General features: G+C 46.7%; 1 protein-coding gene and 1 long non-coding RNA gene across 3 annotated transcripts in view; one reads left to right on the forward strand and one right to left on the reverse strand.

Annotated features, from left to right (window-relative positions):
• LOC116082112 overlaps nucleotides 1-5,440 on the reverse strand; it is a 14,203-nt gene extending 8,763 nt beyond the window's left edge. Inside the window, exon 1 of the long non-coding RNA XR_004115174.1 lies at nucleotides 3,390-5,440. This is a non-coding gene — a long non-coding RNA (uncharacterized LOC116082112). The remainder of the gene's footprint in view (nucleotides 1-3,389) is intronic.
• A 140-nt stretch (nucleotides 5,441-5,580) lies between these two features.
• Khdrbs3 (KH RNA binding domain containing, signal transduction associated 3) overlaps nucleotides 5,581-27,176 on the forward strand; it is a 158,966-nt gene continuing 137,370 nt past the window's right edge. Inside the window, exon 1 of one of the 2 annotated variants that reach the window (XM_031359407.1) lies at nucleotides 5,581-5,994. In XM_031359407.1, the coding sequence (XP_031215267.1) occupies nucleotides 5,907-5,994 (88 nt within the window). In that variant the 5' untranslated portion in view covers nucleotides 5,581-5,906. The remainder of the gene's footprint in view (nucleotides 5,995-27,176) is intronic. The other variant, XM_031359408.1, reaches the window with a different exon arrangement.

Raw genomic sequence — 27,176 nt, forward strand, 5'->3', positions numbered from 1 at the left:
TTTTTTTTTTTTTTTTTTTTTTTTAAAAAAAAAACTAGTTTATTTTAGTTTTGATTACCTGTATATATGTATATCTGTGTTTTGGTATGTTGAGATGAGTGCAGGTGTCAGCGGAGGCCATAAGAGGGTGTCAGATGTCCTGGAACTAGAGTTACAAGCAGTTATGGGTCCCTGACTTGGGTGCTGGCAACAGGCCTCAGGTCTTCTGCAAGAGCCTCAAGTGTTCTTAGCTGCTGAGCCATCTCTCTAGCCCCCAACACTGGTCATCTTATATGACATCCAATGTACTGGACTTTAAAAATGTCATCACTTTACCTGGCTTGCTGTACTTGTATAGATAGTCTGATACTGCCAAAAAGTATTTTATTTCTGATTATTTTACCAAACTCAATATGTGCAGTTTTACTGAGTCCCCTCTCCCAAAAACCCACCATGTAGACAAAATTGTTTTGCGTGTATTTTTATGCATCCTAACATGAAACAGTGGTCTAGGAGATGGATATGGATATTTTTACTATTGTGGCAATAATGTTTTACATTTCAGCTGTGCTTTTCAAATCGTAGCATCTTACAAAGCTCCGGAGTGGGTGATAACTTGGTGCATTCCACCACCACATCACATTTTTAGAACAATATGTGAAGGATACAGGGTAGCTCCCACATCAAGGGAAATAACAAAACCCACTTCTACCATGGCTAGATCAGAGAACACATGGTACTTTCCAGGGTCTTCTCTGTGAGTCTTATTGGTCTTATCAGATCTCAATCAAATAGGAAGAAAGCAATTGTTACTTGTTACACTTTCCAGGCTTAGAAATAGAGACAAGCAGATTTGGAATTACCAACGCAGGTCCTGATGGGGTCAAATGGCTTTTTTGCACACACCTGGCTGCTGTCACATCAAGGAACTTGGACATGTTTTTTTTTTTTTTTTTTTTTTTTTTTTTTTTTTTTTTTTTTTTGGCGTTTTTCAAGACAGGGTTTTTCTGTATAACCCTAGCCCTGACTCTGTACTGGAACTCACTCTGTAGACCAGGCTAGCCTTGAACTCAGAAATCCACCTGCCTCTGCCTCCCAAGTGCTGGGATTAAAGGCATGCATCACCACTGCCTGGCTTGGACATGTTGATTCTTGTTCCTTTGCTACTTCCTTTGTGAGCCTACCTTTAAGCACAGGAAGACTTCCCTATGTTTGTTACTCTACTTTTCTGTGCATTGCTCTTTTACTTTCTTTTGTTCAGCCCTCTCCCACTTTCTCTTTTTCTTCCCCCCACTTGCATTTCACTGCCTTCTTCCCCTTTCATTTTCTTCACATTAGAAAGTTCATTATTTTCCTTCTTAGGCTGTCATTACAGTCCTCGGAGTTCCTTTCAGTGGAGGGCAAAACCCAAGTGGCTGTCACAGTACTCCAACTTTCAAGGGAATGTGCTTCTTAATTTGGCCACGAGGGGGTGTGTGCGCAATATCTGTGGCATCTTCCCTACTGAACAGACGTTGGCTGGGTGGCTTTGCTGCAGTAAAGAGAAATAAATGTGCAAGAGGACCTGGCCTTGCCATCCACCAGATCGAAAGAGGACTTGCATGGAAAGCGTGTGAATATTGAGCAAGCAGGCTAGGTGTCTCCAGGTATGTGAATGAGATGATTTTCCTGTTTTTAGACTGAGTGGAATAGAAATAATAGATTATCTGAATGTCTTGTGTATATGTGCATGTGTGTATGTGTTTCTTTCTTTGTGTACATATTATGATCACATGTGTATGCATGTGCACATGAGCAGATGTATCTAATTCTCCTTCCAACATCTGGACTATTTCAAGTTTCTTAGCCACACTTACTTGATGTCTGAGCTTCCTTCCAGCTGTCTCCTGTATGGGAGGCCTCATGGAGTCATTCCTGATCTGTGGATGTGCTCTGAATTGTGAGGACTCCTACCTTCCAAAGTTTCTCCTTCCCTACCAGGGTTGGCTTCTGTTCTTCCAGCCACAGTCTAAGCTTGCATAACCTGTTTTCTATGGCAACAACTGGAGTCAGAGATCAGAGTGGATCTTCTTGGTGTCTTTTGCTGTAACATGCTCATGATGGATTTCTAGGTGAGGCTATGCCATCTTTTGGTGTCCTCCTTACATGACAAAGCCACTGTCTTGAAGATTTGAGTAGCAGTGATGTTAGAGAATGTTTTTGTTTTTGTTTGTGTTTCTGTTTTTGTTTTTAGGAGGAGTGATCCCTGAGTAAATGACTGCTTGCATTGAACTGACTGTTCAACCAGACGCTGGGCTAAGGAGCTGAGAAGCTTCTGAGGACACAGAAGACAAAGACTCAGTGTTGTAAGCATGAACAAGAGCATAAATAACACTGATGCAGAGAGGAGGTGGAGTCAGAAAGCACTGACGATGTGTCTATGAGGAGGTTAGTGAGGTATACATCTTAACTGACACTGAAGGATGGCTATCACTCTTTCCTTGTGCTCAGAGGTAGTGCTTGCTGGGGTGAGACTGGTAGCTAGTAAGCAAGGGATATGGGGGCCAGAATGAGTCCTGATTTGGACTTTTTCCACCCATGAGAGTGTAACACAGGGCTCACATCTCTTACACATTCAAAGGGAAGTTTGCAATGTGGGCAGCAATCCTTACATAGAAGACACAGGCTGGGATTGGTGCACGCCCCAATGATGTCAAGCACAGCAGCAGTGTATGACTCACTGGAGCTAATGTCAGAGGCCAATGATATATCATCTCTCTCTCTCCCTGGGAGAGAAGGGCTAGAGGTTGGTGGAGATTATAAAATGACAACCATCCCTCTGGGGTTGCACTGGCTGTGCTCTTTCTGGTAGCTTGGAAGGATGGGTAGCACTGGCTTGGGAAATACTCCTTGCATCTCTGGGACTGAAAGTCTGGGACCTGGATCTGGTGAAAAGGTAGTTCTGGTTTCTTATGCCAGCGGAGGGACTCCATGGAGTGTGGACAGAAGCTGTAGAGTCTTGGGTAAAGGCAACAGGGGCATTGCGCCCTTGTCCAGAGGTGCCTTGACCAGAGACCTCTTTTGCCTCTAACTCCAGAGCAGTCTCAGCACACAGGATGTGCTTGGCTAGAAGCAAAGAAAGATCTCTGGCCTAGAATCCCAAAGACTTAAATTTATATCAATGCCTGCTGATGTTTGCAAGAGAGCTATAACGTTCTCCAAGACCCATCTTTTATTTTCTAAAGGACTTGAAAGTCAGAGACCATGGGATGGTGGGTTCATGAAGAACAGCAGAGTAGGCAGCAAGACATGGTGGTGGTGCCCTGCACTGGATCTTATGGTCCAGCCAGACTGGTGGGTGGGGACGATTTTTTGAGCCTCTTACAGGAACATCAGTCTTCTACCCTGGAGGACCCAGCATGGGCACTCACCGTGCTGGGCACCTGCCCTCTTGGAAGCTTCTGTGAGGGGGAGGGTCCAGAGCAGACGTTTCAGCATCTCTGTTGTCTATACAGTCCTCCTCCCCAGCTGCTGGTGGGACATCTCTGCCAAAAGCTCCATGGAGGGTGAGACACAGATCTAATCAGTCTCAGATCACTACCTGGGTTCGGTGTGGGAAGGCTTTAGAATAGGGAGGCCTGGAATCTCAGATTGCCAGTGGTGGCACAGTTGGCAAAGTATAAAATTACTCAGCCTTGGAGATTTCTTGATGAGTAAACGGTGATAAACGGAAGCTCTCCTGCAGGTATCAAGAGGGCGATGTATAAAGCTGCCAGAGCAGCTTGGCACTTAGTAAATGCTCATAATAAAGATAATTAGTAAATGCTTAATAAAGATAATTAGTAACTGCTTAATAGAGATACTCATCAGTGAAAGTTTAGACTACTACCGAGGCAGAAAATGGAAGACATGGGGCAAGAAGCGCTGTTTCACCAGGTACTCTGACTGCTTCTCCTCTCCAGTAGTGCTTGTCAGAGAATCCCTGGAATTCAAGTCTAGGGAGACTAGAGCAAGAGGCATGTACTTCCTTCAGATGTAAAAGGAGAAAGCCTTCCCTTAAGAACTCCCCAACTGACTCAAGGGACAGTTGACAGAACTTAGGTGTTGGAGGTCCAGATGTGAGGCTCAGGCTTGGGACACACTGCATGACCAGACCAGACCAGATCAGCCCAGCATGGGGCTTAGGAGCAGAAGCAGGGTCTACCCTTAGGAGCTTCCTCTGCTGGGGTTGGGCTTCATCTCCAGCACAGAGGACCACACAGATGGTGTCGCCTGCTGCCTTTTGAAGCTTCTGCCTCAGAGAGCAGCCATGCGAAGGAGACTGCCACAGAACAGTCTGGCTTTCATTTTGTGCAGGGGGGTGCTTGTGAAGTAGTAAATCCTCATGAGTGTCCTTAGAAATAATCTTTTCTCATCTCCGTGGGATAGATGGAGAAACTGAGGTACAGAGGACCTAAGTTTGCTAAAGGGTCACAGTTAGTTAACCATTGTATTTTACTGCCTCTTGCCAGTTCTGACTAAAGAGACACAAGGGGGAGGTTGTTGCAGGGGACTCTTGAGTCGCACCTGACCTGCAACCAGGTGAGTAACAAGGCTGGAACAAAGAGGTCAGGTACTTGGGGAATTCCTTCAGCAAACTTTTCTAGTGCTCTCCCCACGTCTGTCCCTGACGTCAGGTGTTGGAGACCTCTCCCTCAGACAGACAAAATTTGCTGTTCCCCAAGATAGCCCTAGGCTAATGAAAGCAGTCGTAGTTCTGTGGATGGCTTTAGAGTACAGGGAGAGGAAAAAAAACCCGAAGAGTTTAGGATTTTCTGGGGAAGTCTTGAGGACTGTAAAGGGACTCTTGTTATTGAGGTTGGGACTATATCCTTTGAACAGGGACTCAGGAGTCCTGGGCCTAGGGTGGGACATTTACCCTCAAAGGGTCTAAAAGAAGCCTAGAAGAGCATTTGAGGGCGACAGAAGCTATCACCACCTATGTGCAGCGTGGTAGGTTCCCTACTGGGGACAGTTTAGAGAGGCTCATTCATCCATGTCCAGACACCTCCATGTAAGGAGAAGGGCAACCCGGAACAAGTCTTGGAAGACAAAGACAGTCTGAAGGGCAGGCGCTTTTATGTAACCGACCTCTGCGCCAAGGGTCTCTGGAGGCTGGCGTTTCAAGCCCGGCCCTGTACTATTTTCGTACAAATAGCGGCGGACAGCAAAGCGACCTAAGTTAGGCAAGTCCGCGGAGCTGTGGCAAATCAGGAGCCTGGTCGTACTGACTGTTCCCAGAGCCTGGCAGTTTGAACCTGGGTTCCAAAGGCTCTGCCCTTGTCCCTCCTCGCTAGGACGGGTGACCTTGGGCGCGCCACTTGACCCGTGAGCCTCAGTTTCCCAGACTGCACATACAAGGCAGTGCTGGACAGCTTAGAGGTGCTCATCGGGGAGCCCGGGATGGAGACCCCGGGTCTAGGGACCAGAAGCGCCCCTACAATGTCCCCGTCGCGGGCCCGCGCAGTCCCAGTGCCCCCACGAGGCGGCGCGCGCCGGGCGGTCGGCACAGCGCGCAGGCGCGGCGGGCGGGGCGGGGAGGGCGCGGGGCACTGCGCGGCGGCTCAGAGCGCGCGGGGTGGCGCGCGGGGCGGGTCGCGGCAGAGCTGGGCGCCGTCGCAGCCGGCGAGCGAGACTGGCCAGCGCTCTTCGGCTTCCCGGCCCGCTCCTTTCGCTCATCCCGCCGCCGTGCAGCCCGCGGCCCGCAGCGCGGTGATCTGGGGCTCCACGGGGCCGGGCTGAGCGGCCGCCGCCCGCCCCGAGCCGCCGCCGCCGCCCGGCCGCCCGCCCGGCTTGGCCGCCGAGGCGCCTGGCGGGGTCCGCGCCGCCGGGGGCGGGCGGCTCGGGCTGCGGGGCGGCTGGCGCGCGCGCGCCGCGGGGCGGAGAAGCGGGCCCGGCGGCCGGCGAGCATGGAGGAGAAGTACCTGCCGGAGCTGATGGCGGAGAAGGACTCTCTGGACCCCTCCTTCACGCACGCCCTGCGCTTGGTGAACCGAGGTGAGCTCGGCGGCCGTTAACGGCACCCTCGTTGCCGGCTCCGGGGAGGCGGGAGGGAGGCCCGACATCAGCTTGGGACTGGAGGTGCTTCCGTGGGGACCCTGGTAGACCCAGGGGAAACTTCTGGGCGGAGGACAGCGAGCGTGTAGGAGCCTGTGTCTGGACCGATCCTGGATGAGCTCGCGGGAGAGAGAGGAGAGAGAGCGGGGCGCCCCGGGACCTGGGCTGTTCGGGGTGTCCAAGGAGCTGGAAGAAAGCGCAGCAGGGATAAGGATGGGCTTGAGCGGATCGGCTGCGCAGGAGGTGAAGGGAACAGGTGCTTGGGTTGTTAGTGAAGTTTGGGGACCTTGGAAGAGGTTTAGGGTCAGATCCTCCAAGCATGATAGAGGGGAGGACTACGGCCGCCCCGAGGGAGGAGCCCAGCCTCTCTCCCACGGTTTTTCTCTGTGTGTGTGTGCCTAGGCGGCCGCCGGCTGGACAGTTTGCCGTTCCTGGGGGCGGGCACTCATGCCAGCCTGGCAGGCAGGCGGCCCTTGGAGGTCTCAGTTTGGCAGAGGAGGCCCGCCAGAGAGCCAGTTCTTGCTCGCCCTTTCTCTTTTTGAGACAAGCTGGGCGGGTGACCCTCATTGGTGTCAGGCTTAGGGTTGAACACATTGCCAAAGGAACCACCCGCCTGTGCCATTTTTCACACTCCTCCAACCAGCGCGGGTGGAAAAGGAACTGGGAAGTGCCAAGGACAGGGACACTGGGGTTTATGGAGGCACGCCTACCCAGGACAGTATTCTTCAGGTTTACTTCTCCTCTGCTTCCTGAATCATCTGTTGGGATGGAAGGTAAATGAAGCCTGCCTTCCCCGGATCTACCTGCTACACCTGGGTCCAGCATGTTTCATGTCTCAGAGGAAGATGGTCTGGGAACCTCTCTGGTTCTTTTCTTTTATTTTTTATTTTTCCCCTTTCCTTTTCCCTACTTCTTTTTTTTTTTTTTTCAGGGCTACGACAGAGACATTATCTGGTCAGATCTGTAACCATTTTATGACTCACTTTGTGCAGTGGGTCCTATTGGGGGTATGCTGCTCACAGTGCTGGCCCTGACTCTTATTGTTGGGAGAGAAGCATGAGGCAGACATATTCTATTTGTGTGTAGACACCTATGCTTGACAAGCACGACCTTAGTTACTTACCTATTGTAGTCAGTTGTCAGGAATAGGCTGTTGTCCTCTTGTAGGGGTGGCGGAAAGACGTACCTTCTCCAAGAATTGAAGCGTCTTTGAATTGTTGCACAGAAATGTTTGCCAGCCTCTCCCGTTAACGGCATGCTTATTTTGATTTCTTTAATGTAACAGAGCCTGTGAAAAAGTAATGGGCGTTCACTCTTAAATTAGTGAGAAAGAAATTTTAAGTTTTACTGCCTGCTCCTTCTGAACAGTCTTGTAGTTGGGTCCCTGCAGTTAGAACTGTACTCCCCACTCCCTATGCTTTATGTCTATCTTTTGCTGCTTGCCGGGCTGTCATCTCTAGGACATTTCTTTGTACGTTGTGTGAGATCAGTGGATTAGAAATGGTCTGCACTGTGAAGCCAAGTACAGTTTTCCGGGTCAAGAGACCAAATCCAACGTGGGTCGTACTTAATCAGGGACACGGGTTTCAAAGGATAAGGAGTGCTTTTAAAAGTCCGGGTTGTTTCCCTGTGCCGTGTTGTCATCGCCGTGTGCTGTTAGGATGCTCACAGTCCCCTCCGTTCCTGTGTCTGCTGGGGTTCGTAGTGGCTCCCTTCCTTGAAGCGGACTCTGTGGGAGGTATATTTTAGGACTTGTTTGGCTTTGAACTTGGTTGCCTTGCGCTTTTTCATCAGGACTGTTAATTCTTGTGAGAAGTACATTTCCTACCTGTGAAGGGAGCTCTGCTGCCGGGATGCTCCTGTTACTATGAGTTTTCACATCCCTTGAGATGGAGCCCGATACCCAGAACACAGTGCTCTGTCAGTTGAAATATTAATTATGGTCTGTTATGTAACTCCAACATTACGAGTGCCTTAAAAAAAAAATCAGGTCTGAAGTCAGCATTTGGGTGATTTTTGGTAAAGTTTTATTTGAAATCTGCTAGCCAACCTTTTACTAGTTGCATGAAAGCGTTGTTATTCTTATTTTGATATATATATATATATATATGTTCATCTAATACACATATATGTATATGTACATTTATATACAAGGAAAGTCTCTTTTTAGAGGTTTTGCTGGAGTCTCCCACAGGTGGGAATGGTGGATCCTGAGATGAACCTTTTCTATGGTGTGGCAGATTAGAGATACTCTGCAGCTAGTATCTCCAAAGCTCACTGTCCTTAAGGTTTTGCACAGTAGTTACAAAGTTTCCATGGCAGTTGAAGACTTGCTGTCTAGTTCCACCCTCACATTTCCAGCCCTGGAAGCAGGACAATCAGTGCTTTCACAGAGGGTGCTGGGACCCCTGCTGCATACCAGCCTGTAGGTACTGAGAATTAATTTGAACCCACATCTTCTGTCTGGAAAGACATTCTTCTTTCTACATGCAACTTCCCCCCAGAAGATGAACTCTTCTGGCACGTCCATTTAAACCACTATTGAAATCAATACAGTGAATATGATTGCTCCTGGTTAATTTAGTGTAAGAGAGGGAAGTACTGTGTCCTTTAGAAAGATTGATGCTGCTGTAGGAGACAGGGGGCTCTTTCTGCATTTTGAAGAAACAGACTTCCATTGTAGACTTGTGAAGGATTTCATTCCCACGCCAAGGCACCTGTGAATTAAAGCCCCCCCCCCGTGACCAGTATTTTAGTTTAGTAATCAGCACCGTACGATAATGAGACAGATTATAAATGAGATGTAGTTATTTCAGAATGCGGTATTCATAAACATCGATCAGCATCCTGGCTGAGTTATCACTGTCGCTACAGTCTTTAAGTAAGGACTGGTGCAGACAAGCCATCAGGTGAGACCTCTGCCAGTGCAAGTGCACGGCTGCCTTTTGTCCAGGCCGGTGGTTCATGGTGGACATGAGTTACGGAGATGACTTTTCATTTCTGAAGGTAGCTGCTTCTCTCTCTTTGCCCTAAATGTAAATTTTCATTTGCCAACAAAAGTAAGGCTAGTGCTTAATTGGCATTGAAGACAAAAGAAGTCAGGGTTGGTAAGAAAGGAAAGAAGTGCAGCTTTGGTGTTTGCTCAACTGTTTCCAGGCTTGCTCCCCCAGTCATGCCTGCAGTGCGAACTGCTGTGCTTCTTGCTAGGGAGGTTCGTTAGAGACTACAGGGGTGGTGCATGCTGTGTGTCGCTTTTGCTGGTAGGAGATATTCTGAGTTGTAAAATCCCTCTCCAGAATGTCTTGTGTCATGATTTAATCTCACCCTTTGGTCAAGTTTTGGGTGGTTCCCTGTCCAAAGTCTGTCCAAGTCATAACCCTGTGTTTTTAATCATCTGATAATGTATAGATTGGTGGCTATTCCTGGCCAAGTTATATTTAGTTGTTGTTGGTTACATGAGGAAGCAGAGTGATGTCAGACTGTCGGTGTGTCCACACTGATAAGCCCTTTGTGGCTGTTTCAAATTAAATGGTTTTCACATGACCTCGGCTTCTCAAATATTAGGGCTCTTTGCATTATTTAAGCTGTGTGTGGGGCTATGTTTGTGCAGAAAGAGGGCCATTAGCCCATATTTCCTTGTCATAAACAGAACTCAGTGGTGTGGCTTCCATTTTGGGGAAAATCGTTTTGCTCTGGTTGAACCTGCTCACACCTGTACAGTGAAGGCTCAGCAGCGAGCTTAGCAGAGCGCTGTCTAGGTGTGGCACCTGTGTGCTTCCGAGTGCGATTCCCTACCTCATCCAGAGGAGGCTGCCGTTATTTTTTGTTTGTTTGTTTGTTTGTTTGTTTGTTTCTCTTCTGGTTTTGAGTATTCAGGTTTGCATTTGGAGGAAATGGATGTAGTGACTCAGTTTGAGGTCAGCCACTTCTGAATTTTATGCAGTGCCTTACAGAGAGATACAGTATTCCAGCTCTTGGAACTTTGGGATCCATCCTGTGTGCTGGGCTTTTTGTGCTGGCTACTGGAGAAGAGGTGACGAACTAGAAGGCCCTGTGCTTCACTGTAGGAGAGAGTTAGTTTCAGGTTTATAGACGTCTTCTTTCCTCGGGAACTCAGTTCCCAGTTGTTGTTCTGGGATACAGAGTGTTCTGAGGGTCAGGTCAGATGAACTAGAACGATGTTTCTGAGCCCCTTCTGTCCCAGGTGATGCTTGTATTCTAATTACCACCGACACCCCAGGGATGGAGAGGTCTTTGGGCCAGGTTTTCAGGCAGAGAACTTGTCTAAAATGGCACACTTTCAGGGCATCAGAGAGAAGGCAAAAGTGGGTTGTCGGCTTTTCCATGCTATCCTGTTCTGACCCTCGGAGGTCTGGGAAGTGAGGTTGCTGTCGGAGAGTTGGTTAGTGACAGGCTCAGACTTGGAAAACCTGGCTGCCGGATGTGCAGTTCCTTCTCCCTAACCACATTGGGTTGAAAGATACATGATGTGTTGTCTAATTTTACTCTTCTCCCTGCAGGTTTCTGCTTTATTTCCTCCGTCTGCTTTCCTCTCCTCAGCAAAGTGCAGGGCTCCATTGCCTTCTTCTCATCTGCACTGATGCCCAGTGCTTACCTCCACCCTGGGGTGACGCTGGGGTTTAGTTCTCTTCACTCTGCTGGGAGAGTGGGAGCCTGTTAGGAGCCGACCTGGTCTCACCTGGCCTCCTGTCTTCAGGAAGTAGCCTCAGGTTCCATGCTTGGGCTTTGTAAACTGAACTCCAGCCTCCCTGGAGTAATTACCACAGAGGTGGAAGAGTGAAGGTAGGAGTTCACAGCCAGTGAGCACTCCTGACTTCTGTGGGCCACCAGGCCTCCTGACCTCTGTGGACCACCATACCCCCTGACCTCTGTGGACTACCAGGCCTCCTGACCTCTGTGGACCACCAGGGATGTGAGATGTGGTCTCGATGTGCACATCACTGATGTCACTTGTCTCACATCTGGGATGTGAGGATGAGGTCTCGAATGTGCACATCACTGAGGAAGGAGGGAAGGCTCTGAGTGAAATCTGGTGTTAACGCCAGCAGCCAGCAGGAGAGCATGCCAGGATCCTGGGTGTGCAGGAACAGTAGGGGTCTTTTTCAGGAGATAATGAGAAGATGTTGTCAGATCTGCTTACAATCAGATGTTTATTTACTTTTTTTCTTTCCTGAGGAACTTGTTAAGCCAGTGCACTCCAGTGCAATCAGCCTTCCTTCTGAAATTCATAATGGGATTTTTTTAAAATATAAATAGAGTCTAACTAGAATCACTAGAATCCTGAAAGCACATGGCACACATCTTATAAATCTTCTTACCTGAAGGAGTTAATTTGCAATTCCAGGCACCAGCCAGGAGCCAGCCAGCTTGCCTTCCTTCCTTCCTTCCTTCCTTCCTCCCTTCCTTCCTTCTTGCCTCTCTTTCTTTTTTCTTAATTTTTTTCTTTTTTTTTTCCTTTTTTTCTTTTTCTTTTTCTAGACAGGGTTTCACTGTGTGGCCCTGGCTGGTCTAGAACTCAAAATGTAGACCAGGCTGGCTTCGAGTTCTAGTTCATAGAGCTCCTCCTGCCTGCCTGCCTGCCAGCCTGCTTGACTTCCTTAGTGCTAGTATTAAAGGTTTATGCTACTGAGGCCGTGATTAGCCAGAAACTGGAAGTCAGAGGAACAACTGAACTGCTCCGAAAGCCAGAATGCCAGCTTCAACTTGAGTATGCAGAGACCCCTTTGTCACTTGTCATCTATCTGACTGAAGGGAGAGAGAAAGGCATACCTCTTACTACAGCAGGGTTCTTAGCTCTGGGACAGTGCTTATAAATGGTTACAATATAAGCAAGTGCGTGGAGGGCCTCTTTAGTGCCAGGTGCTTCCGGGGCATTCTCTTTGATCCATGCAGGATCTTGCAAGGCTTTTATCTCTGTTCTGCCATCTTGTGTGTGTGTGTGTGTGTGTTTGTGTGTGTGTGTGTGTGTGTGTGTGTGTGTGTGTGTGTGTGTATTTTCCCTAATGAGGCATCTCTGGCTCCAAAATGGAAAGGAGGCAGAGCTTATAGTCAGGCAGGAACTGCAACTCTTCAGTGCTTAGAAAGGATACTTTAAGAGAGGACATAAGCGTTGTTTCTTAAATAAAAGTTTGATTATGGGAGAAGCCCATTAGGAATTTCTGTTGGTGATGATGAATTTTTAAAAGAGGTGTCAGAAAATGTGCTTTAACAGAAAGGCCACCCACTGTTTCCTGAGCTTTCCAGCCACACTAGTGTGAGGCTTGGTGGGTGTTCAAGGTGAGGAATCTGACTTAATGTATGCATCCTGGGAGTCAGAGAAAGCAGGACAGCATGGCCTAGAAAGTGTGCAAGTGGAATCTTCTCTCAGGGCCTGCTGCGTGAAGGAGCCCTGTAGAGCTTGCACACAGAGCTCTTTGTTTTTAATTCTTGGTCACCAAGGAATCAACTGGTTCAGAGTGTATTAGATTCTTACTTAGTTTGTGGTATTATAATGAGAAAGTTCCTAGCCTTTAAAGCCAGGCTCAAAAAGAAGAAAGGGAAGGAAGGAAAGAAGGAAGGGAGGGAGTGTTAACACACAAGATCATAGTTCCATGATGAATAGTCTTGGCTTTCTGGAAGGGAGTGTATTTGAACATATATGCCCTCTGATTACTAATTGTTGCAGCTGCTGTTTATCGAGGGCCTTTTCTCATTTTCATGCTTTATGTATATTGTTTCATTTAATTCTTCTAACATTGTTAAAAGAATAAACCATGCTGGGCAGTCCTGGTGCACACCTTTGGTCCCTGCAACTCAGGAGGCAGAGGCAGAGGCAGGTAGATCTCTGAGTTCGAGGCCAGCCTGGTCTACAGAGCGAGCTCCAGGACAGCTAGAGCTGCCCAGAGAAAAATCCATCTCAAAGAAAGAGAAAAGAAAAAAAAAATAAGGAAAGAAAAGAAAAGAATAGCTCATTTTACAGGTGAGAAAGCTGAGATTAGGAGAGTCAGATAATGAACCAAGCTCACTAGGCATTGCGCTTGGGAGCCTTGGGTAGTTTGCAAGCAGGCAATGACTGGGCTAACGACAGCTCTTAATTAACTGCAAAGCTTTGCACCAGTGACTTGCAGAGCAGAAGTGATTCCATGAGCTATAGAGGGGCAGACTTTGCCTACTGCCACTGTGGAGACTGGTGGATGCTGTTTCCCTAGGGAATAGCCACAGTTAACAAGGATCAAACTGTGCAGAAAGAATCCTGTGATTATGCAAGGTGACACCTTCCAAATTTGTCCAGTTGCTTAACTTCTCAGACCCTCAGTTTGCTCACCCACAGGTTGAGGACCCAGTGCTCTGTTAGTATGATTGATGGTTTACACATGTGTAATGCAGAACACATGGTAGGTTCTAAATTATTATTGCCTGCTGTTGTGGACTGGCCCAAGACAAGTGTTTGGGTACTGGTGACATTTTGCAGGTACCCTGTGTCTAGTGACAACACATAGAATCTAGCCTTATTATATATTAGAATGATTTTAGTTTTCCAGCCCTGAAAGTTCTGGAAGAGAACTCCTGGCTTAGGAAGCGCCTTTGATTCCATCAGAATCAGCAGGGTTGGTTGATTTCATTATGCTAGTCAACGACACACAGTACCCTAAGCCTAAATTTAACAAATGAAGTTCTATAAACCTGTTTATGACTGCAGCTTAAGCGTATCTGGACACTGCAGCCTCCCCAGCACAAGAGAGCTTGCTCTGAGTTGGGAGGCTGTAAATTTCCATGGATTTCACCAATCCGCTTCTGCTGCTATTTTAAGGCTTTTAAATGGTGTTCTGGCATATTATTGGCATTCTTCCTTGGCATGGTAAAGGGCATGGATGTTAGGGAGCAACCTCTTTGATCTCTCCTTTCGGTATAAATCCTACACTTGGGGTCACTACTGGTTCCAGGTCCCATTGAGAAATTAGAGGGAGTGGGGAGGGGCCATTTTCATTCTCATTTTCATGGTTGTTATTCTGCTCATGATACATGGCTGTGCTCTGCTTTTCATCCACTAGATGGCGCTCCACATAGCTCCAGGTCCTCTTCTACCCACCTAGCTTAACTCCTGAACCGAAATTAGTGCTGATGCACAAGCTTGCCTTTTTTGGGGGGTTTCATGCATTCCTACTATTTTTTCTTCAAATTTAGTATACTTTCTCCAGCATTTCAGGACACAGAGGAGCGTTTTTGTCTTGTTGCTAGTGTTTCTGAGTTCCTAAGGAGTGCCGTGCTCAGTTGCTAGCTTGCTTTTCACGTATTTCATTTAGTGCCGGTGAAGTTAATTTTGTTCACCTCGTTCTACAGATAAAGTAATGGTGGTCACAGGGTCATCTCAGCGTTTGAGTCATGAGGCTAATGTAGAGAAGGCTCTGTGACCTAATGGAAGACTCTACAAACACTGGGTTGACCACTCTTAGATACTAGGATGGTCTAGCTTGTGGCTATGGGCCCTTGTGGTCTGTTTCTTCAAAGGGGAATTACAGTTCTCAGAGTTAGTTTGCATCGGGGCATACGTATCAAAGTCGGAGATGTGCAGCAAGCCGAAGTAAGAAAGGTTTGTCAGCTGGTGTGGGGTTTTCTGCCTATTTGTGCCTTTTGCAGCTATTGACAAGAGTGAGTTAGAGGGCCTGCTAGGGCCAGGGCCAGAACCACAGGAGGGTTTAGAAAAACAAACATGGCTCTCTTTTAAAGGGATTTTTTTTTTTTAAACAGTGCTGAATACTGACTGACTGGATCACTATATCTAGCGACTCTAAGAATTCCAAAAATTGATTATCATTGATGCAAATAATATGTGTTGACATATTTTGAATTACTAGATTGAACTGTGAGTATTTAATTCTACTAAACTGAACTGGAGCAGTTCTGTGTCTGTTTAGCTCATTTGGTGTCACTGAGCTGAAGTGACGGTGCTCTCTAATGTGAGGTCTTCCAGTGGTCTTTTTTGCTCCTCCTGTTATATCTGGGCTTCAGACCCCAGCTCTTTCCAGTTGACCAGTGCAGAGTGAATGATTACCTGCTTTCTGTGGGAAGGGACTGGATTTTCTTACTGCTCTCATTTCTCTGTCTCTTCCTTTCAGTCCAGTTGTGCCCAGAGAGCATAAACAGCAGTTAACCACTTAGAAAAATCCCTTGCCTTAGCTCTTCCACTGGTGCGAGCCAGTTCGCTGAAATGATCCTGGGGTTGGACTCAGGCTGTTTTGCAGAACAGGTTAGTTAAGTTTTGTGTCAGCAAAGTTGGGCTCATGCCTTTAGCACTGCCTTTGATGTGGTGTGGCCGGGGCTGCATAAACTCGTCTCAGCCTCAGTTTCCTGTCCGCAAATGAGGATTAAACAGGTTCAGGTGCTGTGGGGAGTTTGTGGAGCAGCAGTGTGGTGCTTGTGAGAGGCTCTGCGGCAGGCTGGGTGTGTAGCGAGCTTAGAGCATAAAGGGCTGCTGCTGTTGTCCTTGCTGTCGCCTTCATTATTGTTTCTAATAAACAAGCTACTCCTCTTAATGATTTTGTTTATTTCTTTTGTGTGTGTTTGCATGCCTGACTGTAGAATCCATGGGAGGGCATCAGATCTTTTGAAGCTGGTGTAGTGAGCTGCCCAGTGTCGGTGCTGGGAACAGAACTCCGGTCCTTAACAGGAATAGCAAGAGCTGGTAACCATACCAGCTCTTACCTCCTCTGAGAGGAGGTCTCCAGCCTCCTCTTCCTCCTTCCCCCTCCATCTTGTCGAATGGTTGGGACCCAGTCTGGGAGGTGAACATTGCTCACCAACAGCTGCAGAGAGAGTGGGTTATGTGCTATGAAGCTCACTCCACTTTTCTCAGGACCAGGTGGCTTCCTTGTTAAGGAGGTATGAACCAGATGCTGAGTACCGTAAGGCCAGTGACCTGGTGCTGGCCGCATTCTAGGCAACTTCGCTGACTTTTCTGACTTTTCTCTTGCTCCTCATCTTCATGTTCCTGCCTCTGATGCTGTCTTGTCGTTGCCTGTCTGTCTCTTCTTCCTCCAACTTTCAAAATACGTTTTCCCCTCGTCGTTAAAGATTTATTCTGAAATAGTTTTCCGCTTACACAGAAGTTAAAAGGATAGTGCTAAGACTCCATTTCACCATTTCCGTGGACTCACCAGTTAGGATTTGCTGTGGTGTCCTTCCTGTGCCCTCTGTTGTGTTCATGACTCTGTTGATGGTAAGGTGGAGGTGCTGAGGTGCGTGTGGCACGAGGCATGGCTCTTTGAGTGTTTATCATCTTTGTATACTTCCTAACTGGAAGTGACTGACTTTCCTCGTAGGCTGTTGAAGTCCCTATGTGATGCTGGCCTCTCACTCAATTCCTTACCTGTCTTTGTCACTTGTTCCATTTTGCCCTGCGGGGTCTGGATCCAGAGCAGCCCACAACGCGTCCAGCTGCCAGGTTTCCAGGGTTTTAATGGAGACAGCCCGCTGCCTTCCCCTGCCCTGAGGACATGCCAGTGTGCATGGAAGAGCGCCTGTAACTTTGGCCTCTCTGATTCTCTGGTACTGTCGAGGAGGAGACGGTGCATGCTCTGCGCCTGCGAGCACGTGGCCAGAGGCTTCACAGCTCTGGTGACCAGGTTGGTGACTGGTCGAAGTCATGCTGGTGTCTTCCTGAAAAGTAAACTGTCTCCTTTTCTAACACTCGGTGCTTTTCTTGGGAGATAGGTTAAGACTGAGTGTTCCATTTTTTTTTTCAAAGTGTTCCTCACAGACTTTAGTACCCATTCATATTTTGAACAAGGTGAAACATGGCTGTCTGTGTGGTATTTATAAAATGGCAATTTCGTAACTCTTCTACAGCATCTACATTCATCTATTGGCATTCTACTGAGAGGGGACATTTCTTTTCCCTCCCTCTGCCCCTACTCCTTCCCCCTACCTTCCTCTATTCACTTTATCTCATTTATCTTGCGTAGTTGTGGATTCTTTTAATCAAAGGCTTATGAACCTTTACTGTATAAATCAGTGCTTACATTGTCCCGTGTGTACTTACTGGGAACCCTTTGTCCTGTACCCTTGGTTCTTTTGATGGGATATTCACATGTGTGTATAGCCTGTATGCTGTATATCTATGATATATATATCTATATATATATGGTTGCTATATATCTGTCAGTGTTTTTTAATCAAACATGTACAGAAATATTTGAAAAAAAATAGAACCTTTATTAAACATGTATATATTTTGTTATGTAAGTCATACACGATTGCATAGTATTAAGTACCAATATGTACATGGAGATCGCGTAGTGAATAGAGAGGACACGGATAACTTAGTATAAGCAAGCCTTATCCTGTTTTATATACAGGGATTGAACATCTGTGGATTTGGATATTTGGGGCAGCATCTTATTCCAGGGCTTATTTTCTGTTGCCTTGTGCTGAAATCAGTCCTGTCCTACACCGTGCCCTGATTTCTTTCATGGTGGAATGTTCCTATAAACTACCGCTTCCAGGCCCCTTGCTCAGAGGTCTGGGAGCAGATTTGTGTCTGTAATCGTGTCTCTGTGTCTTCATGCTAAACTCAGACTTTTTCTGGAATACCCGAAGGCCAGATATTTTTTAGGTATGCCTTGTGTTAAGCTCTTGTTAGTACATGGGGAAAGCGGAATTCACAGTACGTGAATGAGCGTGTGTACATTCTGATGAGGCTTTCCAAAACAATCAGGGTGCTGTATTAGCGGGCCAAGACAGGCTGTCTCATGTTACAGGCTAAGGGCCAGATTTGTTAAAAGTGTTGTTTGACCCTGTCACCCACTGGAGGGGCATAATAGAAGGTACTTGTCCTGAGTTTAAAATTGCTAACTGTGAGTTGCATCTACTGCCGACATCTCATTTCCCTTACGTAGGTCCTTTCCTATCTTACAACTTGCCAATATTCTTGTAAGATGAGAGCCTTTTTAAGCCATTTTACATATACTATTCAGTGTTTTATGTATTATTATATTGGGAAAATAATTTGTAAACTTAAAAGAGTAAGTTTTTGTGGCACAATAAGATGGTGCGCGCGCGCGCACACACACACACACACACACACACACACACACAAAGGTCAGAGATTAGAGGTGTAAATCAGGTGTCTTTCTCAGCTGTACTGCATATTTTTTTCAGGCAGGATCGTTCACTGAAGCTGGAGTTCGCTGATCCAGCTAAGCTGGGTGGCCAGCGGACTTGTGGGTCCTTCAGCCTGCTTATCCAGTGCTAGGCTACCATGCATGCTGCTGCAGCTGGCTTCTTGCTTAAGTGCTAGCGATCCAAACTCAGGTCCTCATGCTTGCCTGGAAAACACAAATGGAGCCATCTCCCAAGCCTGACAGCACTCTGTCGGGCTCAGCAGAGAGGCGAGATTTTTGGTACCAGTCAATTGGGTGAGAAAGAAATCCCCAAACTATGCTTGTTTTTTCTTGTTACAAGCTAGACTTTTTTTTTTTCTCCCAATTTCCTTAATGGAATTTATTGCTTTAATGTATTTGTAAAGAGACTTCTTGAGAGCAGTGACAAGAGGGTTGTTTTCTCAGGAATATATTCTATTATCTGAAGAAGGTATGCCATTGGGAAAGATGACCCGTTGAAGCACACTGTCTGCCCTGGAGTGTGACACTGCAGTGGGGACCTGGTGGCCACAGCACTCAGCAGTAGCTTGGCGTGGGAATGTGACACTTAAGACATCCCCATGGCTCTGGAGCCAAGGAGGCCTTTCCTACTTGTCTCCCTATTTCATTCTATTATTTGAATTTATTATTATTCCTAGAAGTGAAAGGTCAGTTTGGAGCCTGGCGGTGGGGCAGTTTTTCCAGTTTACCTTTGGTTCTTCTTCATTGGCCCTCCCTCAGGTTTGCTGGGAGCAGCAGGAAGTCTCCTCAGCCCTGTCTCTGACTGGCTCACAGGTTCTTCTAGCGCTGCCCTTGGAGACTGTTCCACCCTCTAAGGTTCCCAGTCTGTTGGTAACTGTTTACTTATTCTCTTTTGTTTCTAGGTTAAAAGCCTGAGGCTGTCACTCCTTGGTGTCTCTGCATCTCCAGGCTCTCTGCTTTTTGATGGAATGCCCACCAATTATTAAAACATGAATCAGAACAAATAGAGAATCAGAATTCCCAACGTTCAGTATATTTCTTGAGTTTTGGAGGCAGAGACTGTGTGTAGCTCAAGCTGGTGTCAGTTCTCTAGGTATCCCAGACTCATCTAGAATTCGGGATCGTTCTGCCTCAGTCTCCCACTCCTGGAATTACAGGAGTATACCACCAGACCAAAATCTTGCTTTGTATTTTCACAGTCTGTACAATGACTTAAAAGCATCTGGAGATAAGAATTAAGACGTGTGACTTGCCAGTTGCTAGGCTGTGTTCTGTATCATTCCGTCCTACAGTTCTTTCCTTTTCTCAGCCCTTGCCTGTTAAGCTGTGCACTCGCTTTGGTAATGGGCATCACAGACTTCCATGTCTTCATCCCTTAATGGTCTTGGGAGAATCTGTGTGAAGTGCTAACATCCTCTTAGGGTCCTTAAACAGTCAAGCTTCATTTTCTCTAGTCTAGTGAGCTATCAGCATACATGTTCCTGTTCCTTCCTTCAGGGAGTTCAGCATAGAATCTTGAGATTCAAGATTATGCTTCTTGGGTAGTTCATAGAGGTACTTAGAAGAGGGTGTAAGAATTCGTGGCTGACCAGTGTCCATAGCACACAGTGTTACTTCCAGTAAAGAATTCCTAGAGATAGTACTTGTGTCTAGTTGGAGAGTTGAGCAATGGAGAAGCATGACTTTGCACTGAGGAAATCATAGCCTTCTAGGGGCACTCTAGCTGGCAGGGTGTGTCTTTCCTCCCGTCTCCCCAGACTAGGGGTGGGTTCCATCCGTAAGCAGTGGGAGTGTGGCAAGGCTGGGCTAAGTGCTGGAACAGAGCTGGCTAATATGTTATCCCTGCTTAAAGAGTTTCCAGCACAGTGGGGAAGCAGCCAAATTAAAAGACATTTATATTGTAGGGTGGTAAGTGCTGTAATAAAGACAGCCTGGATACTATGGCCCTGCTTAGAAGCAAGTAGGGCATTATTCTAGTCAGGGGAGGCCAGAGGGACTTCAGAGTGACCCTGATGGAGAGCAGAAATATCCTGGGCACTGCTACTACGTGTGGCCTCTCTGAAGGCTGCAGGCTCCTTGTCTGCTGTGGGTCAGAATGGGTTCATGCCCTCTCCATCTGTATCCCAGAGCCCAGTGTGGGCCTTTTCTTTAACAGTACTTTGCTCTGATCCCCACCCCCACAGTGTCAGTCACAGTGGAGCTTTGGAAGTTCCTTCTCTCTGGAGAACTTAAGCACCTTTAGGCAGGGAAGGCCACTCCTTACTGTTGCTGCGTTGGGCCCTCAGTGTTTAGCCTGGAGAGGGTGGGCACAGCACAGCCGTGTGTCGCACTGGGGACTAGTTGGACCCCGTGTTTTTCATTTAGGATTCCTCTCTTTCAAGTTGCTTGGGTGAGGGAAGGCAGTAGATTATTTTCCTTTTGAGTATCCAACAACTGGCTTTAAGGAGATCTGTCATTTCCCAGACAGTCATGTGAGGCGTGTGCATCCCAAGCTTTGTGGATACATCATGAGAGGAGAAGGGTGGGCAGAAGGGCAGGTCTCTCTTGTCACTCTATCCTACCTTCATAAAGAGTGTGTGATCCAAATTACACTTACAAGTGTGCTGCTTTTTACATGGGATCGTAGCCTTTGCTGCTAATCATTGCTCCAGATCCCAGCACACCCTTGAACTTCAGCAGTTAAAGTGGAACAGAACCCAGGATGTGGGGTGGATCATGGGCTCATTTCCCTAGAAGACTCAACAGCTCCTGGTAGCTCCCTTTCATCTCTGACTTTGTGTTGCCTCACACCTTGCCAGTTGACTTACATTTAAGGGTACACCTGTAATATTCAGTTTCTTTTGTGGATGCTCTTGATGTATGTAATTATATCAACTTACAATCTTAGCTTAGGCTTAGATCTTTAGATCCTAGAACCTGAATCCAACTGCTGGCCAGAACCTGCTTGGCTCCCTAAGGAGGCCACCGACCTTTGGCTTAGGAGGTTAGCTCCCTTTCTTAGGGCTTAGGGTTCAGTAGAGAGCAGACCCAGGTACCTTCCTTTCTGCGGCCTTTCTCATGGGTTGCACTCTGGTTCTTGTTTGCTCTGTTGTGAGAAGCAATGGCCGGATCCAAAGTGGATTGTATCTGGAGCTTTCTTACTGCAAGAAGAAGCCATATGATAAAAGCCGCTTAAAAAGGGGGTTTGATGAAGAAAGATACTTTTGTGGACAACATGTATGTATGTATGTATGTATGTATGTATGTATGTATGTATGCATGTATTATTTACCTATCTGCTTATTTATTTTGCTTCCTGTGTTCTCTGTACAGAAGCTCCACCGTATATACTGTGGACCAGACAAGTTGGTATGTCGAGGAGTTAATTAGTATGGCATTGGTTAAGGGAAAGGCAGGAGCCCTTCCTATACTTTACAGACTTGAGTGAAGTGTGCAGTTCTGTTGCCCAAGTGAATTGTCACTTCCTAGTGAATTAGTGAATATGAGGAACCTAGCTGTGACAGCTTCGTAACTCATTTGATGCACTTTAAATAAAAGAGGATTTCTATTTGAATGATCTGTAAGAGGCTCTTTTCTAGAATATTTTTTGATCTGTCTGAAAATGTCAATAATAAACCTTTCTAATCAAGTTGATTTGGCTTCTTTATATGAAGAGAAAATGTTGGTTTCAACTGATAGTCGATAGTCCATAGACGTATATAGAGAAGTAGTATGGCTTCTGTTTAAAACAAAATTCACAGCAGATTTCAAACCATGCATTGCCCTGAAACCTGCTTTGCTTTATTTTGTATTGTAACAAAATACTTGAAGCTAGTTCATTTCTAAAGAGTCCTGGTTCATGACTCTGTTGGCTGGCGAGTTCCAGCAGCACGGCCCCCAGGTGGTGGTGTGGACATCATGACAGCATCTGTGTGCTAGAGAAGTGGAAGAGAAACCCACTGCATAGATGAGGAGCCAAAAATCTAGGCAGCCTGTGTTATGGTAGCTCATTCTCCCCCCTTCCCCCCCTCCGGCTATTTTCTTTATTTACTTTTCAAATGTTTTCCCTTTTCCAGGTCTCCCCATTGGAAACCCCTATCCCATCCCCCTCCCCATGCCTCTATGAGGGTGCTCCCCCACCCACCCAATCCTATCCTTTCACCTTGGCATTCCCATACACTGGGGCATTTAATACCCTCAGGCCCAAGGGCCTCTACTCCCACTGATGTCCGACAACGCCATCATCTGCCACATATGTGGCCAGCACCATGGATCCCTCAATGTGTATTATTTGGTTGGTGGTTCACTCCCCAGGAGCTCCAGGGGATCTGGTCTGTTGACACTGTTGCTCCCTCCATGGGGCTGCAAACCTCCTGAGCTCCTTCAGTCCCTTCTCCATCTTCTCCATCAGGGACCCCGGAGCTCAGTCCAATGGTTGGCTGTGAGCTTCCTCCTCTGTATTTGTCAGGCTCTGGCAGAGCCTCTCAGGAGACAACCATATCAGGCTTCTATCAGCAAGCACTTCCCGGTAGCTCATTCTTAAAGAACTAGTCTAGACCTAAACCACTTTAGTGAGGCAGTATCAACTCAGGTATGGGTAGTTCTCCTTGTCACTTATTTACCTTCAGGAGGTTGATCACTAAGGACCAACCTTAAACAGCATGAAGTTTAAACAACAAGCCAATCTAAGCTATAGGAAAACCTACTGCAGTGTTCTTGAAGGTGGACAAGTGCTCTGGGGAAGCCGTGGAGAAAGAACCTCTTGCTTAGAGTTTGAAAATTGTGCTTTGGCTTGAGTTGGCTTGTCCTCAGCCCTGGGGTATTTCTGCACTTGGTTTCTTAGCAGTTCAACTTAGCACTGCTGCTGTAATGTTACTGAGCACGTCTGTGCTTTAACATTCGCTGAGTTATTTATGGACAGACCATGGAGTCGTCACAGTTAGGATCACTCATTCACTGTAGTTCCCTGAAACTGATGTCCTTAAGAGGTTTATTTGAATGAAAGATGTGATTATACAGAGGAAGCAAAATTGGTTTCTGTTTTGTTTTTCAGTTTTCAGTCTCTAAGATCTACCCGTCTGGAAAACGAGTAGCAGAGTCCTGTTCTGTGGCCATTGTGACAAATTGTTATAAATACACTGGCCTCATTAACTCAGTCCCAGGCTGAGATGGCTGTGGAAGCTGCTGAGTATTCTGGACGCTCTGAAGAGAACCTGGCTTTTCTCTTCTGACCTCTGGAGACTAGCCACAGAGTGGGCCTGTAGCTCCTTCCTCTGTCTGCCGAGGCAGCTCCATGAGGCCATCATCTCTGTTCCCTGTTTTCCATTTGTGAGGCCTTTGTGGTTGTCCTGGGCTCACCAGGGTAATCTTTCCACTAAAGGCCAGCTTAGTTCTCTCTCCAGCCGTTCTGTTCTCCACACTACTTAATAACTGTGGGCTCTGGGGTAAGGATGCAGATGTGTTTGGAGGAAGCCAATTTTCTGCCTACCACAGAGCGTTGGGGTATGCAGCAGGAAATGAACGTTTATGGGATGCCTGGAGTATCTGCAGCCGGGCTTTAGAGATTTCATGTACTCCGGTTATCTCATATTTGTGCATCAGGATCTTGGAGACATCAGATGAGTTGTCACGGCTACAGAATAACTACTAAAGCTGGGCTTTCAAAGCTTGAGTTCCTACTGAGCATCAGGGTGTTCTGGGAGATTGACAGACTGCATTTTCCCAGGCCCCAGAACCATCTTCTGAGACGAATGACATAAATTCTGACCTACCAGTGGGAAAACAGGCTCTGACAGGGGTGTGACTGTCCTAAAGTTGCATGGCTGGCTTGAAACTGAATAGCACAGTGGAAGGCAGGCTGATCCCTAAACTCATTTGCTTTCAGTCAAATTAGTGTGAGGTAAGAGGGAAAGGTTTTACAGACTCGATTTCTCTTCCTTTCCCCTTCACAGCGAGGCCTTATTTGTATAATACTCAAGAGTAACTGCCAGTGTCATTGCCACAGATTTGGTATGGCATGTCAGGCTGATCAGGCTAACTGACTGACTGGGGAAGTCCCCCCACCCCCTTTCCCCTTGTCTCTCCCAGTCAGCTTTTTGTGTGTTTGGAGGAAGCACCATGTGTTTGTACACCACACCTTCCCGGTTAAGGGTTAATTTGGGGCTGCCTTTTGACTAGTACTTGTGTTTTCTCCTGAAGTAGTTTCTTCTAATCCTGCTACTCCACAGTCTGTGAAGTAGAAAGCATTGTCTCTGTCGTCAATGAAAAGCTCATCTGTGACTTGGCAGATGGAAGCAGAGCATCAGAAAGGCTTGCTTTGCCAAGGTTGCCAAGCTCGGTGGCGGGACAAGACTTCAATTTGTGCCCATTTGTTTCCTAAGCTCTTTGGCTTCCCACATACTTGGGTGGCTAAGATAGAGAAACAGAGCCAGAAGAAAAAAAAAGATAAATGCCATTTACCGATGATAGCTGCAGAAGTGGGAAAGGAGGTGCCACTTGCCCCGTGGATGGCACCAGCCATTGGTAGAGCAGAAGTTCAGAAGAAAACAGTCTTTACTTTGTAGCGCTGACTGAGAGCCTGGGGAGGGACTGGCTTTCTGTCCAGTTTCAAGCAAATAGCTTTGGGCTATTCCATAATAAGAACCAAAGCATAATAATTCAGTGGTGGCCCCCTCTGACCTTCTATACAAGTCCAGGATCTATTTTCCAGATCATTACTCTGTCTCATCTTTGCAGTAGCTTCCTGTAGATGGAGACCGATGTCACCATTTTAGAGATAATGCCACTGAGCTTGTGAGACGTTAGGTTTTAGTGCGTAAAAAAGCAGGTTGTTTCTGGAGTGGAAGACCTGTGTTCATTTTGCTGTTCTATGCATCTTATTTCAGCATAGTCAACGTTCTTGCTTTAAACAGTTCCATAAGACTCAGGGAACTGTAGAGAGAAACTTAGAGTGCCCAATATAGTAATTATACGGAAAAAAAAAAAAACCCAGAAAGGAACACAAGCATGTGCAATTTAAAGTAGGTAAAATGTGCTTGGCCTGTACCATCCTGGGTAAGCGCCAAGACCTGGCAGCAGCTAGGACTCAGTTCTGTGCACTTTTACCTGTGGCACCTTGTTCTTGCACTTAATCATGTTGGGCCTGTTTCCTCCTTCCGTGGTGTTTTAGACATCCAATCTCCTTCCTCTCTGCTTCTGCCTCCTTACTGTTGAAAGAAGGGAAACCCTGGTATGTTTTCTCTGTGGAAGTGCTGTGTATACTAATTAAACACGCTGCACCTGGCCCATGTTTGGAACTTGCTAATTACAGTTATGAACTCCTGTTCCACACTAGACATATGGTACAATGGTCAGGCCTGTTCTGAAAATCCCTTCTTAAACCAATAATTATTGTAGTCGCATTGTCGGGCAGTCTCAGACCCGGAGCCCAGTGGTTGGCAGTGAAGTGTTTCAGCTGCCATTAGTGCCCGGGTTGTGGCTTGCAGCTCCCATGGTGGGATGAAATAGCTCTCAGGTTGTGGCAGAGTTGGCTGTTGTTGTGGCAGCTGTGGTGGGGAGAATGTGGCATTTTCCATGCTTTGGAATCCTGGTCACTGATTAGCCTTTGGAAACTGATCGTCTTAAGAGTTACGGAGGAGCAGCCTGAACTGAATCCCATGATTCATTGCTTTTTTCTAAGGAATGTTTTGGTAGGAAAGCACATTGCTTCTGGCCGGTTTCTGCCACTGTCTGCTTTCCTGCTGCCCCTTCAGCCAAGCTTCCTTTAGGGGCCTCTCAGACCCCCAGGGCTTGATGTTTGAACACAGTCAGGAGCAGCTCTTTCTCTCCTGACCCAGAGACTGCTTCTTGGTTCAGGATGCTTTCAGACATATTGTAGAGCATAAGTGGAAAATTCCATCTTGTTATGATGCCACTGGGAATGTCCCCTGGCTTCAGAAGATGGTGCTGTGTAGGGATTAGAATTGGATCTGAAGTTTAGTCTGTCTCATTGCCCTGCTTCTTAGCCATGTGTCCTGGGGCAAGTAACCACCTTGCCCTAAATGTCTTCATTTGTTTCAAGACATGGTTAAAAGTAGCTACCTTACAGGACTCTTGGTGAAGAATAAATATGCTACATGTGGAAAACATTATTGCCTGATAGGCAGCAACATTCAGTAAGTGTTATTTGTTGCTGTTATTATTTTACTGCTGTCTATTTGTTAATGTTGGCTGCTAGGGCCATCACTGTGACTAAGGAATAGTCCTTGGCCTTAGAAAATGTAGTCTGCCTGGGCATATGTAGGAGAACTGCACACTGTCACCAGTGTTATGCATGAAGCACCTCCTCAGTTACTCCTTTTACTCTGTTCCTGTGTCTTTATAGAGAATTCTTCTTTGCCGTCCGACACGACCCACCAATGTGCATATGTAGCTGACAGTCAAGGCCATGCAAACAGAACCTTTCCAGCTGCTCACTTGTAATAGAGTTCAGTAATCAACACAGAATGAACGCTAGGGAGGAACTTAGAGAAAGAGAGAAGGTGTGAAAAGGGAACTAACGTTGTCAAGATGTCTAGAGGGAAGTATGCTGGGTGCTCTTGTGGGAGAGCTCTTGTGGGATGTAACTCAGGCTGTGTTTGCAGGGAGCCTTCACGAGAATGGTGTGCTTGAGATGGGCATTGAAAGCTTACTGAGACTGAAGGATAGGAAAAAGAGTCCAGGGCATCCAGTCACAGCACTAAGATAGACAGCTGTGGAGTCCGGCGCTATGAGGCCTTGGCAATTAGGTGGGAAGGGTTGTTTGTAATGTCAGTGCCCTTTGTCTTACAGCCATGCTGACAAGAGTAGATCTTTAAAAACCAATGTTCAGAATTTCAGAAATTGTTATTGTGTGTGCACGTGTATAGATTCATGTGCATTTCCTTATAGCATGTAGGATGCCAGCTTGCAGAAAATCTCTCTCTAGCATATGGGTATGTTCATATGAAAAGTTGCTTATGTAGTTCCAAGCTGTATTTTTATTTGGTTTACATATGTTTGATATTT

Source organism: Mastomys coucha, unplaced genomic scaffold (assembly GCF_008632895.1).
Source record: "Mastomys coucha isolate ucsf_1 unplaced genomic scaffold, UCSF_Mcou_1 pScaffold7, whole genome shotgun sequence".
Lineage (NCBI taxonomy): Eukaryota > Metazoa > Chordata > Mammalia > Rodentia > Muridae > Mastomys > Mastomys coucha.